Consider the following 21567-nt stretch of genomic DNA (forward strand, 5'->3'; position numbering starts at 1 on the left):
ATTTTGCCCCGAGCCCGACCCGACCCGAACCCACCACTACTCGACCCGACCCGAGACCGACCTGACCATCCCTTTACTTACCTTCCTGACGCCGAAGCTGCAGCGCATGCGCGATGACATCATCGTGACGTCACTCGCTCAGTGCACAGACTCAGTTTCGTCCCGGACTCCCAGCTCAGGTAAGTTTTTTATTTTTAATACTTACCAGCAGAACACTTACCCTGTGTGCCCTGCCCAACTCGACCTGGACTCAGCCCGACCCGACCCGAGCCCGAAAACCGGTCCCGGAAGATGGGCCTGACTTGACCCGAGCCCAACACATGTCGTCAGGTCCCATCGAGTTCGGGTCAGGTAGCAAGCCTCTATCATAGGGGGGTCAGCAGCAAGGGCAGACGGGTGGCTCACAGGGACACCCCCCCCCCCCCCTTCCTGATGTCACGTCCCTCAATCAGGCACTAAGCGCCTTTTAACAAGAGACCCACCCCCACCCCTGGAGCCAGCAAGCAACCCACACTGCTTTGTTTAGCGTGCTCCTCTTGCGGTGACAGGCCTTCCCGCCCAACACTGGGCTAATTCCAGCGGCAGCAGGATGAGGCCCTTAATTGGGCATTAATTGCCCACTAAAGGCCTCAATTGGCAGCAGAGCGGGAAGGCCATTCACAGGCCTTCCCGCCCCAGACTTAATTTGGGTGGAGGCGGGAAGGTGGCAGTGTCCCCCCCAGCCACCATCTCTCTCAATTGTATGCTCTTCCCGCCTCCAAACCTGTAACTGGGGAGAGCATAAAATTCCCTCCATAGTGTCCCTTCTTGTATCACATTGTACAAAAATGTCAACCCTTTTTCAGGTTAGGGTACAATCAGATGTATTACAGATTACATGGGACTTGCAGATATACATACTGAGGGCCTTAGACAATTATACAGTCTCTGAGTTTTATTGATTGCTGACATGACCAGTGTCATTTCTCACCAGTGAATTTGGATGTCCTGAGATTTGGGAAATTTTGTCAGGCTATAAAACGAGGCAGATGTCAGTTAAATGAATTTTGGGGTACTGGAACCTGTTCATCCAGCATATAGAGGGCAGTGAATGTGTGGAATGGACTGCGCAGATAGACATTGGAAGCAGATGGTGTGGGAAGGGAGAATTTGATCAGTATTTGAAGGAATGAATGATTGAGAGGTGTTAGTTTCATGGCCCGGCCTGGACACAATTCACAGTTTTATTTTCGGTCTTGCACCTTCTAATGTACCTACACAGCCAAAAAGATGGGTAATGCTAGGAACTGCATGAGGCGACAACTCAGCACATTGATTTTTCACCAAAGCATGTGGGCTTAAATCTCTTACAGGCTGACAAGATGACTGTTTCATTTTTTTTAATTGTAAGGGTCCACTGGAAGTAACTTTGGGCAGTTTCAACCTAGTTCCAAGTGGCTACAAGCCTACAGCTTAAACTGCTCAGAAAGCTCAAGGCAAACATAATATTTGAATGGCTTTCCTGGGTACAACTCTGGAAGAAAAAGGTCATGGCACTGCCTTTAATTTCAACAGATATTCTGCTTTGGACAGAATCCCATCATAACAGGAAATAACCTTGAAGGACCTTGATAGGTTTTTAATGATAGCTGTGGTATTAGTTTTTTTTTGGAGGGGGAGGGGGGGTGGGTAGAAAGATAGGAAGAGATTGTAAAGTGTATCAAAACTTACAGTGATTGACTCCAACTAGAGATAAGATGGATGGCTTGTCTAGAATAGATAAAATCTGGCTTTGATTTTCTGTTTCCCACAGTGTGTACAAACTAACCTGATTTATCTTCAAAAGCCAAGGCAGTTGGAAACATATATATAACCTCGGGCTATTGAATAATGCATAACTACTTCATGTAGGTATAATTGAGATGTATATATATAAAATTGATGTGCATGTATGTATATATCCTGGGGTTTTAGTGTAACAAGCAACCATTGCACACAATCAATGATATTCTTCTGCCCAATTCAACTAAATTAGTCCAAATATCACTGCTGTTCATATCACATGATACAATAATGCTGCTTCTGATCAAAGCATATTAAATAACAATACATCGGACCTGGGAGCTGTCCATCAATCATTCTATTGGATCCCCAAAGCTGGGGAAATATTGAAACCTGAAACCATTAACTGATGGCAAGTAGTTTTAACTTTGTATGAGTTACAGAATAACTGTGGATTAATAAAGCCATTTTTATTGCTGATTTAGAAACCCAAGTTTTCTATGGTGTTTCCTCCATTTTTACTGTCAAAATGAGAAATTCGGGGAAAACAATGAACCTATCAAAACCCAGGTAGTTTTTGAGAAAATTAATTATTTGGAACATAGCTAAAACGCAATAAAACAAAACTAACTCTAAAATCATAATCTAGAGTTAACAGTAACTAAAAGATACCTCCAATGTAGCAATTTACTGCATTCAAAAGAGAAACAATCAGCAGGTCGGGCAGTGGCTGTGTCTAAATCAGCAATAAAATTGGCTTTATTGATCCACAGTTATTCTGTAATTCATACAAAGTTAAAACTACTTGCTATCAGTTAATGGTTTCAATTTTCAATATTTCCCCAATATTCCAATAGAATGTGGTGAGAGGAAGGTAGGGTTACCGTTTCAATTCTTATGACCCTCTGATGAAGAGGTGTAAAGGGTCTGTGGAGCGTGACCAAAATGTTAGCTCTACCTTCTGTCCAAAGATGCTGCCTAACCAGCTGTTTTTATCTCCGATTCCCAGCATCTGCAGTATTTTGCTTCTTGCACTCAAAAGATTTATGCTCCATTCATCACAGATCAAGTGAACTCTTTAGGGCAAAAGGTTTTTTGTCCCCAACATCTGAAGCCAAGACAACCAAATCTCAAGTACTGTGAAGGATTTATCTGTGATACAGAAGGGACAGCTCTGAGATGGGAACTGGTAAACAATTATTTGGCAAGCCTTTGGTCTATCAGACCTCAGCATAAGAATACGAGAACAGGAGTAGGCCATTCAACTCTCGAGCCTGTTTTGCCATTCAATTAGATCATAGTTGGTCACGTGTTATGCCCTCCATTCCCATTAGGTAGATTTACTGTCTCACTGAAAATTCTCAAAATGATAAGCTAATTTTTAAAATAAAAATATATTTAATAAAATTCTGGTATTCCATGCATCATGTACCACATGCTGTGTTCGACATTGCACTCAAAGCTATGCTGAAATACATTGGAGTTAATTTCCTATGAATGCTGAATAAAAATACAAGTCATTGTAAATTGCAAGTTTATTTATCCTCGTCATCTAACTGCTGAACTCACTTTGAATCTTGATTCATTTCAAAAAAAATTGGCACTGAAAATAGTATCCCAAGATGCAGACAGCTCGAGTTAATGATATTATCACATGCATTCCAGGACTTAATTTTCAGTGTGAAGGCTAAGGATAGTTTTTGTTTTTTAAGATGAAAGTCATGAGAGAATCAATTTTCACTGAGACAACAATTCAAAAGTGTCTCAATTTGGAAATCTTTAATCCTAAAAATAACACATTCTGGACTGTGTTGCAAGGCAATAAAGATTACAAAGTATTATGAAGGATTTACAGCTCTGAAACAGGCCCTTTATCACTACAGGTCCAGGCTAGAGTTTATGCTCCCATCCCTCTTCATTTAAGCCCATCAACATATCCTTCTATTCCTTTCTCCACATGTGCTTATATAAGTTCCCCTTAAAGGCATCGATGCTCTTTGCCTCAACTACTCCTGTGATCATACGTTACACATTCTAAACAATATTTGTTAAGTTTTTCCTGTATTTCTTATTGGATTCTCTTCTCTTTTCTAGTTTTCCCTTCTTTTCTGATATGTATGATCTCGCTATTCCGAAATCATTCTAGTAAATCTTCTTTTGCACCTTTTCCAGTGCCTGTATGTCATTTTTATAATATGGGGACCAGAACTGTTCACACTGTCTTCTAACCAAGGTTCTACATAAGTTTAACATAACTTTCACACAAAAGCAAAATACAGCAGATGCTGGAAATCTGAAATAAAAGCAGAAAATACTGTAGATGCTCAGCAGGTCTGTCAGCATCTGTTGGGAAACAGAGTTAACCTTTCATGAAAGATCAGATCTGAAACCTTAACTCTGTTTCTCTCTCCACAGATGCTGCCAAACCTGCTGAGTAATTAAAGCATTTTCTGTTTTTATTTATCTTTACTACTTTCAGTTCTATTTCTCTAGAAATGTACCCCAGTGCTTTGTTTTTTCTTATGGCTTTATTAACATGCATCATTACATTCAATGGTTGATGTATCTGTACTCCCAGATCCCTCTGGTCCTCTACTCCATTTAGCCACCTATTTTCCAAGGAGTATGTGGTCTTCTTATTCTTCCTGGCAAAATGTATTACTTCACACTTATCTGTATTCTTAGGGGTTGATGACATTGAATAGTTTTTCAAACTTTTCTATTATATTTATGATTTCACCTCAGCCGTATGATGTGCTGCAGCCCTGGAGCACAATGCAGATTATGTATTACTATATATAACACCTATTCTTAGCCCTGTGCCAATAGATTAAACTTCAGTAAACTTGTAGTGATTGTGTGCAGGTTTAATCATTCGGGGAGATGTGGTTATATATCAACCAGATGAAGCTTTCTTGTTGCCAATGTTCGTGATATCATCTGATTTTTTTTTAAAGTGCAAAAATAAAACAATATCCTTGGGAACGTTAGACTAAATATGAAGAAAATAATGGACACATGACAGTTCTTAATATGATCCTGTATTTTCATCAGGATTCAGGTGGCAGTTATAAATTATTCAGTATTTTCCCTGATGATTTATGATGACACCTGAACCTTCAATGATATTACAATCTGGTACTTGCTCATACGTATCTGTTAGTCTCTTAAATCAATGTCATTATACGTGCAGTTATTATAAGTTAGAGACAGCCTTATGCGAGATGCATAGATAATAACATTAGCACTGATTTTAACGAGGGTGGGGTAGGAATCGAGTGTACAGGGGCTGAAGTGAGCAGTAAATCTGATTGACCTTGGCTGCACAAGGCCAGGTTGATTTTAACTCCTGGGCCTCCTCTGCATAACCCTGTTCAGTTACCCGCCCTAGAGTCTGCTGGTGGGATCTGAAAGAACGGTCCCTGGCACTTGGGTAAGTCTCAGGGAGGGGATTTCAGTGGAGCCTTGTGATCAGAATCGGGGGTGATGTGGGTAGGTGGTGTGAGAGCCCAAAATTTCCTTGTGGGGCTGCTGGCTGAAATAGCAGTCGAACCTGAAGACATCATCAGGCCTGAATGCATATTTAAAGGAAGGCTTTGTTGATTTCTGGTGGGTGTCCTTGCCGCCCACTCAGAAGAGCTGGTTAACATTGAAGACCGCAGGACGGGAGTGAGATGCCCGCGGGTAAGTCTCGCAGGTGATTTTAACTGTCTGTTGGCTGGATGAGCAAGCAAGCAATTATACTTCAACAACCTGGGTTTATAGCATTGGCCATGCTGCGTGGCATCATTCCAAGCAGCAAGAGTTCCACTAGATTGTGACGGATAGAGCCCAGATTATCTGAGGGTAACCCCTTGGCCACCTCCAATCCTGAACAGGTCGGTATCCCTCCCGGATCTCAATTCTGAACTTCAATTTACAGGAACTCTGTCTCTAAGATGGGGGAAATGATCAGGTTTTGCTCAGTGGGTAGGTTAATACTCAATCCTTATGATCAAGAATAGTGGAGAACAAGTTTGGAGTTGGAGGATGTAACTATAGATGAAAACAGTTTGTTATAGATTATCCCTTCTGGTCTTGGCATACAAATCATTAAAAGTAACTTTAAAGAAATAGTTGAATGATGTTATCTGTGTATTACACTTGTTAGTTTAATTGTAACAAGTTATTTGCTAGCTACACAGGGCTAAACCTGTTACTATATTGTGGCACGAGTTTTATGGGAAGAGTTAGCAAACATCAATTAAACCCACCTTTTCACTGAGCACTGCCACTATGGAGTTAATAGCTGATGCAGGATCCAACCTCTTCTCTGCTTTCTTGAAGGCAGAAGCTAGAAGACTAGAGATACACCACTAAATCCATCCACACTTGTGGCAGGACTTATAGAACCACAAGTCACTGTTCACTTATTGTATTATTATTAACCAATGATGGCAAATGGCCTTGCCATTCTCAATGCCAATCTGGGCATTTAGTGCTGGATGCCTCCGAACATTGGGATAAAAATTAAATTGTGCCCAAAAATCAGCACGCAGTGGGCAAAGGGAGTATTACCCTGGTCTGAATAGATAGGCTGAAGGTGCACCTAATATTGGGCCTCAGTCGCATTCTCATTAAACAAGTGAGCTGCGGACAATGAATGAGTATCCCCAGGCAGCTCGGCGGAGAAAAAGACCTGAAGATTGAGTGCTGCATCGCTGGCTTCTCCTGTCTACTAAGTCCAGGAGAGATGGGTAGCCCACCAGGAGAGGAACAATTGGGAGAGGGCTTCAACCGAGAGAGGTGATGAGGGGGTGGTGGTGTCTGGGATTGGGGGTGATTTGTGGCATCGATCATGGGATGGTTGAGGTCACAATTAGACGGTGAGAGTGGGTGGCAAGTGGTGACTGGTTTGAATGTGGAGCCAGGGGATGGGGGTGAGGTGGGATGGGCGCTGTGGGGGAGCACTCCAGCATGTTGTATAGCTCTCCAAGAGACATGGAGATATCCCTATGGGCAAAGATTACATTTACACTGCCAAATGGGAGACAAATTTACATGTGATATTCAACATAATGAAACCTATAGTGTTATATTTCCTGATGAGGGATATGGCTACATAGAGAACAGTAATTACACAGGAGGAATCTGCTATTAAATTTGGTTTCTTTATTGTGGGTTTAAATTCGTGGAGTGTGGTAATTCACACAGAAAGAAACCTGCTATTACATCTGGCTGTCCCAGTGTAAGCTGCAAGGCTGTAGAGAATGGCAATTAAATAGACTGAAAGCTGCTATTATGCTTAGCTCTCCCATTGTGCCTATGAATACACAATAGGCACTGGATGAAACCTACTGTTTGGCTCTCCTATTGTGGGGCTTGAGGGCATGGGGAGTGGTAATTACTCTGGAAGAAACCTGGTGTTGCATTTGGCTCTCCCAATATGTGCTCTGAGTAGACGGAGATAGTAGCTAACACAGCATGAAAACTGGCATGGCCACCTTTCAACTCAAACACCCTGATCCATTGAATGGAGATATGTTTGAGAGGAAATTATCATTTGTTTTTGTTCTGTCTCCAATAGGTTTGCTTAATTGGTGACTGTGTTGGAGGGATTCTAGGATTTGATGCCTTGTGTTACAGTGCACATACGACATGTGAAAGCCAGAACAGCAGCAGGAGGGGGAGTATTAGCAGTATACAGGTACCAGAAATTTTACAGGTATATTACATTAAATACTGACAAAAACTGAAAATTTCAACTAACGCAGCACCAAAATGCAAATGATGGACAACAGGTTCAAATCTGTCAGGTAATAAAATTGATCTAATTGGTATTTCAGTCAGATTTTCTCAGCATGAAGAATCTATGGGCTGGATTTTGTGGAGGAGGCGGGGCTCCAGTGCCAGGCCGAAAAGGTGGGGGAACCCCACCTCGGCCTTTTTGTGCCCCCTCTGGCACGATCCTCTATTGTTCTGGAGGCGAAGTTTCCAGCACCGTGATCCCTGTCTCTTTAAAGATGAAGATCCCGCCTCTGCTGCCGACCAATCACAGGGCCAGCAGCTCAGCAGTATCAGCAGCGCCACCGGGAGCAATGGCGATTACCGGTACTGCAGAGGCCTCAGACCCAGAACCAGGGCAGACCTCAGGTAAGTGAGGCGGGGTTGTCGGAGCCAGTCTGGAAGGCACCGGCGAGTGGACGGTGTAGGTCTTTCTGGCAGGGGTCCTCCGTGGGCCGCAGTTTGCCCATGAAGGAGGCCCCCCTCCCCCACCCCAAGCCCGCAGGGAGGGCACCTCCTTTTAGAAGGAGCCCTCCCCAAGTGGCAGAGGCACCCCCCCCCTGCTGCATGTTAGATCCCAGCGGCAGTGGGAAGAGGCCCTCAAGTGGCTGTTAATAGGCCACTTAAGGGCCTCAATTGGCCTCTGAGTGGGAAGGCCATTGTTGGCCTATCCCACCCCCTGGAAAACCAGTTGACGACGGGACGGCGATGGGCCCTCCTAACCCTGGCCACCCGTTGCGATTCTATAGGCCCCACCTCTGACCCTGTCTCGGGGGGTCCATAAAATCCAGCCCTGTGTTGTAGAAATGTTCTCTTCTTTCTGTAAGAGTTCCTTGCTAATGCTGATATTAACCCTTTTGAGGACAATAGTAGTGTCTTTGCTTCTTATCAATATGAACAAAATGTTGTTCTTCACATTGCAAAGGAATAGTAGGTATTCCTCTAATTTTGAACAAGATTTTCTGTCTGTAGCTTTAGACAGAATTGGGTATTTCAAAGGAAGCCAAGGAACAAAGTGTTAATTCTGTCTTAGGATTCTTGCATTCTGTTTGCTGATCACTATTTTTTTATTCTACAACAGGATAACACACTTTTAACAGATGAAGCTGGATCCGACTTAAGCTCCAGTAAACGACTTAGCAAAAGCAACATTGATGTCTCAGGGATTGATGCTGAGGAACCAAGGAAACCATTGCCAAGGAAACAGAGTGACTCTTCTACCTACGACTGTGAAACCATAACACAGCATCATGCTTTTCTGTCAAGGTAGCAGTGACAGAGGTTGCAAATCAGAATTGAACAGAATTGTTGGGGCAAGGATTGGTGATACTTAGTGCTTATTCTATAAGCCATGAAAAGCAATTTATAGTTAGTGGTTTTAAATTATTTCAAGGCTATGTTTTAAACTATCATCAACTTTGGTGGCTTGCAATATTGATTTATTCCATCCACATCAATTTTTCTTGACTCATGCTGGCATACTATTCCGTCTGCATCTACAGCCTTCCAGTATCTTGCCCGATTGACCATTCTTTATGCTTGAATTTAGATGGTGAGTGTTGGCTGGCTACTTACCAGGAAGCATCACTGTTTTATGGGCACTATTTATTTATTTATTTTAAAATACAGCACTGAAACAGGCCCTTCGGCCCACTGAGTCTGTGCCGACCAACAACCACCCATTTATACTAACCCTACAGTAATCCCATATTCCCTACCACCGACCTACACAATGGCCAATTTACCTATCACCTGCAAGTCTTTGGCTGTGGGAGGAAACTGGAGCACCCGGCGAAAACCCACGCGGTCACAGGGAGAACTTGCAAACTCCGCACAGGCAGTACCCAGAATCGAACCCGGGTCCCTGAAGCTGTGAGGCTGCAGTGCTAACCACTGCGCCACTGTGCACTATGAGTGCCCTTCTCTTTGGCCTCCTTATCTCGAGAGACAATGGGTAAGCGCCTGGAGGTGGTCAGTGGTGTGTGGAGCAGCGCCTGGAGTGGCTATAAAGGCCAATTCTAGAGTGACAGGCTCTTCCACAGGTGCTGCAGAAAAATTTGTTTGTCGGGGCTGTTACACAGTTGGCTCTCCCCTTGCGCTTCTGTCTTTTTTCCTGCCAACTGCTAAGTCTCTTTGACTCGCCACACTTTAGCCCCGCCTTTATGGCTGCCCGCCAGCTCTGGCGAACGCTGGCAACTGACTCCCACGACTTGTGATCAATGTCACAGGACTTCATGTCGCGTTTGCAGACGTCTTTAAAGCGGAGACATGGTCGGCCGGTGGGTCTGATACCAGTGGCGAGCTCGCTGTACAATGTGTCTTTGGGGATCCTGCCATCTTCCATACAGCTCACATGGCCAAGCCATCTCAAGCGCCGCTGACTCAGTAGTGTGTATAAGCTGGGGGTGTTGGCCGCCTCGAGGACTTCTGTGTTGGAGATACGGTCCTGCCACCTGATGCCAAGTATTCTCCGGAGGCAGCGAAGATGGAATAAATTGAGACGTCGCTCTTGGCTGACATATGTTGTCCAGGCCTCGCTGCCATAGAGCAAGGTACTGAGGACACAGGCTTGATACACTCGGACTTTTGTTTTCTGTGTCAGTGTGCCATTTTCTCACACTCTCTTGGCCAGTCTGGACATAGCAGTGGAAGCCTTTCCCATGCGTTTGTTGATTTCTGCATCTAGAGACAGGTTACTGGTGATAGTTGAGCCTAGGTAGGTGAACTCTTGAACCACTTCCAGAGCGTGGTCGCCAATATTGATGGATGGAGCATTTCTGACGTCCTGTCCCATGATGCTCGTTTTCTTGAGGCTGATGGTTAGGCCAAATTCGTTGCAGGCAGCCGCAAACCTGTCGATGAGACTCTGCAGACACTCTTCAGTGTGAGATGTTAAAGCAGCATCGTCAGCAAAGAGGAGTTCCCTGATGAGGACTTTCCGTACTTTGGACTTCGCTCTTAGACGGGCAAGGTTGAACAACCTGCCCCCTGATCTTGTGTGGAGGAAAATTCCTTCGTCTGACGACTTGAACGCATGTGAGAGCAGCAGGGAGAAGAAAATCCCAAAAAGTGTGGGTGCGAGAACACAGCCCTGTTTCACGCCACTCAGGATAGGAAAGGGGTCTGATGAGGTGCCACAATGTTGAATTGTGCCTTTCATATTGTCATGGAATGAGGTGATGATACTTAGTAGCTTTGGTGGACATCCAATCTTATCTAGTAGTCTGAAGAGACCACGTCTGCTGACGAGGTCAAAGGCTTTGGTGAGATCAATGTAAGCAATGTAGAGGGGCATCTGTTGTTCACGGCATTTCTCCTGTATCTGACGAAGGGGGAACAGCATGTCAATGGTCGATCTCTCTGCACGAAAGCCACACTGTGCCTCAGGGTAGATGCGCTCGGCCAGCTTCTGGAGCCTGTTTAAAGCGACTCGAGCAAAGACTTTCCCCGCTATGCTGAGCAGGGAGATTCCACGGTAGTTGTTGCAGTTTCCGCGGTCACCTTTGTTTTTATAGAGGGTGATGATATTGGCATCGCGCATGTCCTGAGGTACTGCTCCCTCGTCCCAGCAGAGGCAAAGCAATTCATGTAGTGCTGAGAGTATAGCAGGCTTGGCACTCTTGATTATTTCAGGGGTAATGCTGTCCTTCCCAGGGGCTTTTCCGCTGGCTAGAGAATCAATGGCATCACTGAGTTCCGATTTTGTTGGCTGTACGTCCAGCTCATCCATGACTGGTGGAGGCTGGGCTGCATTGAGGGCGGTCTCAGTGACAACATTCTCCCTGGAGTACAGTTCTAGGTAGTGCTGAACCCAGCGGTCCATTTGCTTGCGTTGGTCAGTGATTATGTCCCCTGATTTAGATTTGAGGGGGGCGATCTTCTTGATGGTTGGCCCAAAAGCTCTCTTAATGCCATCATACATTCCTCTGATGTTTCCGGTGTCGAAGGCCAGCTGAATATGACTGCATAGGTGTTGCCAGTAGTCATTTGCGCACTGTCTGGCTGTTCTTTGTGCAGTGCTTCTGGCTACTTTAAGTGCTACGGATGTTAACTCGCTGGGGGCTTTCTTGTAGTTCAACAGTGCAATGCACTTAATGGCTATGACAGGTTCCAGCTCTTCAATATGAGATTGAAACCAGTCTGCATTCCTCTTCGCACATTTGCCGTAGGTGGTCAAAGCTGACTCATAGATGGCGTCTCTGATGTGGGCCCACTTGGTCTCAGCATCCCCTGTGGGATTGTTTTGAAGGGCTGTTACAAGTGAATTTAGAAATTTTTGTAACAGCTGTGGATGAGAAATTCTGCTCGTGTTGATGCGCGGGTGGCCCTTCTGCTTGGAATGATGCAACTTCTTTGGTCTGAGTCTAACCTTGCTGCACACCAGGGAGTGGTTGGTGACTCAGTCTGCACTGTGGAAGCTGCGTGTGATTTGAACACTGTTTAAGGAGGCTCGCCTTGTGACGATGAGGTCTAGCTGGTGCCAACGACGCGATCTTGGGTGCCTCCATGAAACCTGGTGACAGGGTTTAGTGTGAAAGAACGAGTTGGTGATTCAGAGGTTATGATAGGTACACAACTCAAGCAGTCTCTGTCCATTCTCATTCATCCTTCCAACACCATAGCGCCCAAGGCAGGAGGGCCATGAGTCATGGTCGGCCCCAACCCTGGCATTAAAGTCCCCCAGCAGGAACAGGTGTTCGGTGTTGGGGATGCTACTAATGATATTATGGAGTTCCTCGTAGAACTGGTCTTTAGTTTCAGGTGGGAAGCAGAGTGTTGGATGTTGTGTGGTGCGGTGTTGCAGTCCACTTTTCGGGCAATGACCCTGAGCTCCAAGCACCCATTGAAACAGGTGGACTGTGGCGGGACAGAACCTTATTGACCGGGGGCTGCCCGGTTTGAGGCGGGCGGTAGCTGTCCAGTGAGGTGCGATGACCTCTCCCACCGACAAAGGCAACCCGTGGCGCCCAATCTCTACATCAGTTGAGCTGGACTTATAACCCGTAACTGCTGCCTTCCGTGTTGTTTCAGTCGCTGTGAGGCAACTATGGAGTGACCTCTCCATGGCGCATGCCTGGGTGAATGTATGGAGGTTGAGAGTTGCCCAAGCGTCAAAACCCCCCTCTCGGCCTTTCTGGTGGGGTCCAAAGGAGTGCAGAGCACGATGTTTGGCACCGGTATGGCTGCAGGAACTGCCGGAAACATGCCAAGGGTGACACATGACCGCCTACGGGGTTCCGCTCCGGATTTTCTGTTAGGGTTTACTCCCTTAGCCTTGGTCTCTCCCGAGATGCCCACAAGGCAGTGGGGTTGTTAGGGCCCCTACACAGATGTAAGAGGATGCCGGTGGGAGGAGGGGGTGCGAGGGGGAGGGATGGAGGGAAGGGGGTGCGAGGAGGAGCTGGGAAGGGGGCTGTAAGGGGGTCGGGGGGTTGCAGGGCAGGGGGTGCAGGGGGAAGATGGTGCGAGGGGGTGCTGGGAAGGGGTTGGGAGGGGGGGTGCGGGGGTGGGGTGAGCTGAGAGAGTGGAGCTGGGAAGGGGAAGGGGGGGTGGAAGTGGGGGAAGGGGAAGGGGGGGAAAGGGGCTGCAGGTAATACGCCATTTCCTCAGTTCCCACCATCAACGCCTGGAAAGCTCATCCGCCCTTAGACCTCCAAAAGGGCATCTGCAGTATGAACACACTTTTGGGACGAATCAAGCAGGGCACCATACTGGTGAAGGGTGCCAGAAGCATGCAGCGCAGGCACAGCATGATGTTAATCAGAGTCCAATGCGGATTTGACCCCATTAGTGTCATTTTGGAGCTCACGCTTTTAACATTTAATCTTTTAACATTGCATAGCTGAACATCGGTTCAGCAGCAGGAACATTTGTGCCACACAAGTGCCAGGCAATGACCATCTCCAACAAGAGAGAATCTAATCGTCTCCCCTTGATGTTCAATGGCAATGCCATTGCAGAATCCCTCAGCATCAACATCCTTGGGGTAACCATTGACCAGAAACTTAACTGGACGAGCCATATAAATACCATGGCTGCAAGAGCAGGTCAGAGGTTGGGAATTTTGTGGTGAGTAACTCACCTCCTGACTCCCCAAAGCCTGTCCGCTATCTACAAGGCACGAGTCAGGAGTGTGATGGAATACTCTCCACTTGCCTGGATGGGTGCAGCTCCAACAACACTCAAGAAGCTCAACACCATCCAGAACAAAGCAGCTTTGATCGGCAACCCATTCACCACCTTAAACATTCACTCCCTCTGCCACTGGCGGACATTGGCAACAGTGTGCACCATCTACAAGATGCACTGTAGCAACCAGCAAGCCTCCTTTGATAGCACCTTCCAAACCCATGACCTCTACCACCTGGAAGGGCAAAGGCAGCAGACGAATGGAAACACCACTACCTGCAAGTTCCCCTCCAAGTCACACACCATCCTGACTTGGAAATATATTGCCATTCCTTCACTGTCAAAATCCTGGAACTCCCTCTCTAACAGCACTGTGGGTGTACCTACACCACATGGACTGCAGCAATTCAAGAAGATGGCTCAGCACTACGTTCTGTAGGGCAATTAGGAATGGGTAATAAATTCTGGCCTTGCCAGCGACACCCACATCCCGTGAATGAATAACAAAAGAGAAGGAACTCCCCACCAGCGCTATTTAAAGGGATCATCAAATACTGTCAGACCAATTGTGATTCATTTCTGCTGGGCTGTTGCTACAATTGTACAAATGTTAGCTGCTTTCCTGACTTCTTTAAAGTTGCTAATGTCTACAGTGAGTGGTGTGGCAGGCATTAAAGAAGTTGGTCCTGATTTCAAGGCTTTTGCACAAACCAGTTACTCTCAGGAATGGGTGCAGTAGTAGGCATTGCCCTTGGAATACAGCATGATTGGGAAAATGAACAGAGGTCAAGCAGGACAAGCTTCTGGAAGAGAGAGGAGGAGGTGGAGAAGAGCACTGAGCAGAAAGCCATATCTACCCAGGGTGCTGAAGGAGCAATTCACCTACCTGAACCTCAGTGAGGAACAGTGGGCTGGATTTTACCAAGCCCACAACGTTGGGCTCCTTGGTGGTGGGGTGTGGGGGGGGTGGGGGTGGGCGCGGAAGACGCTTGCGGCAGAGGCCCACCACTGAGCTCAATGCCGGGAGGGTCCGGCCCGATCATTCTGCGGGTGGCGAGGCTCCATAACGTTTCCCCCCCACCCTGTATCCTGGCAGCATGCATTATGCCTTCATTCTGTGGCCAACTGCATTTGAGCCAGCACAATAAACCAGAGGGTGGCTACTGGGAAACCAGGGCTATCTGCTGATGACATAGCTGATTACTCCAATGCACAACCCATTCACATGTGCATACAATGAAAGCCATGCTGTCTCATGAAATGTGATAGAGCAGACCATTCACAGCCTGAAAAACTGCTTCCACTGCTTCGATTGCTCTGGAAGAGTCCTGCAGCACTCGACAGAGCACCTGCCAAAATTCACGATGTTTTATTGCATGCTGCACAGCCTCACCATCATGAGGGCACAGCCCATGCTACCAGTTATATGGCAAGGAGGAGCAGGGGTATGGGGAGCTGGAGGAAGAGGGAGGGAAGAGGCAACCTAAACAGCCCCTTTCTAGGTGGGCTGTTAATGAAGAACTTTTCTGAATACAATACCACTAACCACAATTCCCCATTCACTGATAGTCCCACACCTTACATTCCCTCTGTACTGATAATCACAGTGTCTACTTTCCCACAATTCAAAACTAAAAGCCACTACAAAATAAATATTCCAAACCAAATATATAAATGAAATCATGCCATATTGCATACAAAGGTCAACTAATCACCCTTGTGCATTCCCTTAGCGACTATCTTCCATATGCCTTTGCCTGTTCTAGTGCTCCGACATAGTGCTACCCCAGCGACTAGAGCTTAGCTGGTGGAAAACTGTTGACTTTCAGTGGAGGAGACTGCAGATGGCCTTGGAGGACAACCTCGAGCAGTGATCTAGAAGGTGTGGCTGCAGACTGCACCATCTCAGCATGGGCGACGGCAGTCTAGGCTGGCTGGCTGGCTGGCTGGCAGTGAAGAGCAAATGCAGTAACGGAGTGGCAGGGGAGACAAATGCTGTCTTCCTGGTAGATGACACCAGGCTCGTGCTTCATGGAGCCACTGCCACTCCCCCAGGGCGGCACCTCAGCAATCCTAGTTATCTGTTGGAGGACAGATTGCTGGACTGCTGTGACACCCTGCAAGCCCCTTTGAACAGTGCAATCCAAAACCATGATGGCAGCAGTCTAAGCTTCCACTGCAGCACTCCCATGTTTGGTGGCTTTTGCTTGTGCTGCATTGGAATCTGCGATAATGATCATTGTACGCTGTTTCATGGTTGGGTCCACAATTGTGCAAATGGATTTGGCCACCTCTTCCATGCTGGAAAGTGTGGTCTCTAAGCTCTTGACAAAGTCCTGTGCCAAGTTGATGCTGGATTCCACCATGCTCATTGACATTGATGCAGGCTTCCAAATGCAGCAACCGTTTTGTTGTGCATACCCATCAGTATTCTTCAGTAGGCTGTCCCATCAAAATCCTTATCTGAGTCCTCTGCAGCAGAACCCATGTGCGATCTCACCTTCCAGCGAATTGGTAACTATGCTTATCCCTCCACCCCACCCCTGCTCTAGCTGTCCAGTGTCTCACCATGTGCAATTCCCACCTCTATGTATCCTCTAAATAACGCGCAGTGCCAGTATTTGAGCAGTTGGCTGTGAGTGTGAAAATGAGAGATGGTGCGTCCTCATCATCACTGTCTTCTTGCTGTTCCTCCACTGTATGGCCAGGTTGCACGCCTTGGGTATCTAGAAGGAGAAAGGCACAAGGATAAGGTTGTGGAGTGGGGAGGGGGGAATGTAAGAGGTGCAGGCTTACATCATTTGCATCTTGTTAATTAGAAGCGAGTGTGGCATGATGGGGAAGTGGGATGTGAGAAGGGGGATTAGGTATGAGAATACCATCCGTTTCGGTGGTTTGAGCTCCACCAATGGCCATGGGCTCAGCAATGCCATTCCAATAATGACCAGCACTCTCTCCATTGGGATTAGGACCTGTAGGCACGCCTCTCCCTCTTTGGCTAGCACCTGCTGCCTCTGATTGCGTTCCACCTTGTCTTGTAAGAAAGAGGGAAGTGTGTCAGTGAGTGTGGTGCAATCTGTTTGGGTAATGTTCTTGTCATGGTTGAATAGCTGATACAGTGTGCAAGCTGTGAGATGTAGTTTGAAGCTTGCACTGGTGCTAAGTGTGTGAGGGTGGCATTGGAGCACATGAATGTCAAGCATGAGTCCTGATTGATAGAGATGGTTGGTAGGTGAGTAATGGGGATGTGGTGAATTGAACAGTGTGTGAGGCTAGTAGGGCAGTTGGTAGGATATGGAATTTAAAGATGCATTCCTTGGCCTTGACCACTCAAGAAGTCATTATACTTCTTGTGGCACTGCATCTAGGTCCTTGGTACTTGACAGTGGCAGTAATCTCCAGGGCTATCTGCTCCCACTGCCTCTGACTGTGTGTATGGAGGGTCTCCTGGGCCCCTGCAGATATAGGACATCTCTCCTCCTCTCCACCTCCTCCACCAAGGCCTCTAATGAAGTGTCCAAAAACCTTAGAGGCTGCTCTCCCTGTGTTGTGCCATTCTTGAATGTTTCCCAGGTCAGATTCATGACCAGCACCTGCTCCAGCCACAATGCAATGATCATTACAAAACATTCACCAGCCAAATTGCTAGGTTTGCGATGACACCGACACTGCACATTTTACAGATAGTGATGAAAGCCACACCAAGAATGAGGCATATCAGTTTTGTCATATGGAACATTAATTTTAAACTGTTGCTGGACTGAAAAGATGCCTTGTTTAAAGAGATCACAGCAGTGGCTGAAAACATACAGCTCATTTGCATTCTGGGAGACAGTTGCCTGGAGAAGACAATGGAACTGCTCTGTGGTTCAATTAACCAGCTGGATTTTGATCACAAGACATTGACTGTGTGAAAGTCAGCATTCCAGCCCCCTACTGAGGATGTCTACTAAGATTGAAAGAATCCACAAAACTGCCGGGCAGGTTGTTTTATAACAAAAGCTAGTCACATGACTGGCCTGCTGGCCCAGGTTTTGTTTGAATTGTGTTCACAGAACAGTTTGGGTCAGACTGCAACTGAACTTGAAGGAAGACAGCATCTCCCTGTCTCGCGCTCTCTCTCTCACGAAAAGCAGAGACTGCAACTGGATTTCAAAAGACAGAAAACCATCAAAACAAGTTTGAAAGAGTGTACTGGGCCCCACCGAGACAGCAAGATTTAACTGCAACCAAGGACTATACATCGAACTCAGAAGACAGTAAATGAACTCCAGCTATTGCTTCAAACCTTTCCCCTTGATTCTTTCTCCTTTTCTGTCTCTATCTGCGTGTGTGTTCATCGCGTATGCATGCTGGCGTGGTCGTATCGCGTATTTTTAGTAGTTTTAACCGAATTAGAGTTTTAAGGTTAATAAACTTACACCTTTCCAGTTTAAATCTAAGAAAACCTGTCTGGTTGATTTATTTGCCATTACAATTGGAGAGCAGAACAAGGATTCACTGAGGGGAAGCTAAAAACATGGTCTTTTAAAAAATTAAAACTCGTTCCGGTTGAACCAGGAAAAGGCTGAGAGGGAACCCCTGGACCTCTTTCTCACCTGGTCGTAACAAGATTTTTATAGGCACTTAAATGCCAGGTTGTCTCATATCTTTACAATTTGATCTTATTGATTTTAATCGTCTTTTGCATCTATTTTACTGTTTTTATATTTTTACCTTTATTTTATCATTTTATATATATATTTTTAATCATTTAGTTAACCTATTTTAACTATTAATTGTAGTTGCACATTTTATTTTCCTGAAATAAATTTGTTCTTATTTTAATCATTTTAACTTTGACACATCAAATGATGAACTAACATATGCTTATTCTGAATGGACAGAACCTTGTGTTCTCCAATATGGTGAGATTCTGCGGCTCCAATGTCATTCCCAATTTTGTAGCCTACCTTTACTCGATTGTGACCTATTTCGCTGGACGTGTCTTTTCATGTATGAGCCACATCAACACTCGAAATATACGCTCTTTTATTTAAGAGGTGCAGGCTAGTTTTAAGCTAGTTTCAAGTGCTGCTGACTACTCAATATTGGTCCCCTGCTGATGCATCGAGCCAATGACCAGTGCAGTTAGTCCTGGTTGGATGCTGAAATCATTGAAATAAGCAGGCAGCATGAAGTTAGCATGCAGCCTACGTAGCAATAAATGGGCGCAGGTCAGTTGCATATTGTGATCCCACACTTGTTTTTGGTGGCTTTCAAATTTAGCCTCATTATTGTCTTTCCTTTACTGTTTTGGGGCCAATATCCCGGAATTTACAACCCAACATTATCATAAAAGGAATATCAACACAATGATTTCAGCAGTTCAAGAAGATGGCCTACACTAATATCTTAGCGCAACAAGGGATGGGAACACAGGTTAAATACTGGCCTTGTCAGTGTTGCCATGTCCCATGAACAAATATATTTTAAAAACTGAGCTTAGTTTTAGCACTTGTCTTACTGTCTTGCTGAGCTGAAGAATTGATCTGGCAATCTTCTTGATCTTTATGGCTTCATACCACCCAGAGTGTTCCACATTGCATTATTTTCATCATAAAAATTGCTCCTTCAGTCCAACTTATCATATCCACTACCTCAGAAATTCTTTTTCCCTTTTTCTAGGATATTTGCAGTTGGAAGGAGAGCAGTTTGTGTTGACTTATTCTGTGGTCTTCTCTTACTTCTCTAGGAAGTATATCCGGGTAGCAATTGGTATGTGTTGCATTCATTTATTAGGCGTAAAGTGCACATAGGGCACCCCAATTTAGCAGTGGAATGGCCTGCGCCAACTCTATGCAGGCAATGTCCTGGGCAGGCGCTGAAAACATGTGTTATGCTCCATGAATATGTTAATTAGGGGCTAATGCCCACTGAAGGACCCCTTTTGTGCAATTAGTCAGTGATGAGCAGAGTAGACCTCGTCCCTGCCCAAATACAGGATTCATCAACTTTCCCTGCTTCTGCCAATGAAAGGTAAGTTTAGAAACATTTTTAAACTCCTTTTCTGAAGTTAGGCAAAGCAGGAATGTTCCACTGACTCCACAGGCACCACGATTGCCCTGCCCTACCCCGTCTTCCCCAGGCAGAGCCAACATCTACTCTTGGGACTTATCCGAGAGTCATTCCTAAGAGGCAGACAACTGGAAAGTGAAGCCTTCTACTCATCAGCATGCTGCTAGCTCACCCTGTTAATGTTGAGGCCTGAGAAACAACTTCCAACCATCCTTGGGCCTTTTGATTTAATTGCATGTTTCTTGCATAGCATCACTGTGTCAATACCCAACAACAGGCCCAGAACCATTCTGACCCCATTTTGTTCCATTCAATACCTTTCCCAGCCAGCTTGGCAGAGAGCAGAAACTCATTATATGAGGGAACTGTTGACAAGAATCCTACTACCCCTATTGTGTGGTGCTGTATCACCCCAATGTTCCATTCATTTCAGTAATCGTCAATTAGTTGGTGGATACTTTGGGGTTATCTACAAAACTGAACTAATGTCTACAGGAGAATATAGATATTAGGAAGCTAAAATTCCCCTTTAACACAGCAATAGCGTGTGTATCAGGATGGTTTAGCTGGCAATCCTGTAATTCTTGTGGCAAACACAAAATGTGAAGCTCTTGGCAATAAAATGATCATGCTCGACATCTGAACACACACCCGTGAAGAAATGCCTCGAACTCTCTTGACACTTTCTAGATTCTGCTTTATGACATATAATGGCAAGCTTATAATGATTGAACAAGATCTTTGGAGTACTTTGATGGACACCTTACCATTCGGAATGTTTCCAGCACCTTTTCCGTAATAAGCAATTCAAAATAATAAACAGGACTTCAGTGAGTCATTCCTGTCACAATCTCTGTTTATTCACATCCATATTATCTTTAGTTCTAACATGATCTTTCCTAACTAGAGAAGCTTAATGTCCTTGTCTGACATTGAGAATATGTGAATGAGATTTAACAACAAGAAGAATGATAGAATGATTATTATAAACATGACATATTATGGAATTTTAAATGTCAGCATCAAACTCCATTCATATACAATAATTTTCTGGTATCCTTTTCTATAAACCATATTAATATCCATCCAACATTAAAATTGTATTAGCTCTTCTAGTGTTTTCACTATTGACCATCTTTCAATATTAAAATGACAGTTTGGGAGTATAATTTAACAGCCAGATGATTTATCAAATACCTCAAATGTCGCACTAGTACATTCCATGATTTTTTTCATGAATCCATTGAAAGAATTACAAGTGATTTATATATATATATATAAAACATATACATTTAATTTTAAAATGTACAATTTATTGTCCTTGGCATTATATAGAAAATTAAAAATATACCATTTGTACAAAGGACTATAATTTCTTCCTAATCATCCTTTTTTAAACTCCAATTGGATGAAATATCTGTACTTTGTTTAATAAAATTGATCAATTTATAATATTCATACCTCAGCTCCTTTTTTAACTCCTACAGCAGCTATATTTTAATTAAACATTGAGGAGCGGAGAATCCACAGATGGGGATGTGAAATAAACCTGCCTAGAACCTCAGATCCTGATTCTGTCAAACTTTATAGAGCCAAGAGGAGGTCTCTTAAATTGTCTATCATTGGCCGATGACCATGCCACTGAGGCACATCTGGTGGACCCACCTGCTGAAGAGGCCACAGATTGTCACAAACATTGGTCAATAGGGCAGAGAGCATCAGCCCCCCCCCCCCCCCAAATCCATTTAAATGATTAAAAAAAACAACTTGCCTGTTCTTCATGGCCCCATCCCACAATCGCAACTTAGGCTCCTAGGTGAGACCCATATCCCTTTGGAATTTTTATACACCTGGTCT

The 21567-nt window shown here is 45.1% G+C and overlaps 1 protein-coding gene across 1 annotated transcript in view; it reads left to right on the forward strand.

Annotated features, from left to right (window-relative positions):
- Positions 1–21567, forward strand: part of pitpnm3 (PITPNM family member 3) — a 493326-nt gene that overhangs the window by 336148 nt on the left and 135611 nt on the right. Inside the window, exons 7-8 of the mRNA XM_068010378.1 lie at positions 7328–7447; positions 8606–8790. Of these exons, the coding sequence (XP_067866479.1) occupies positions 7328–7447; positions 8606–8790 (305 nt within the window). The remainder of the gene's footprint in view (positions 1–7327; positions 7448–8605; positions 8791–21567) is intronic.

The sequence above is a fragment of the Heterodontus francisci genome, chromosome 30 (genome assembly GCF_036365525.1).
Source record: "Heterodontus francisci isolate sHetFra1 chromosome 30, sHetFra1.hap1, whole genome shotgun sequence".
NCBI classification, from domain to species: domain Eukaryota; kingdom Metazoa; phylum Chordata; class Chondrichthyes; order Heterodontiformes; family Heterodontidae; genus Heterodontus; species Heterodontus francisci.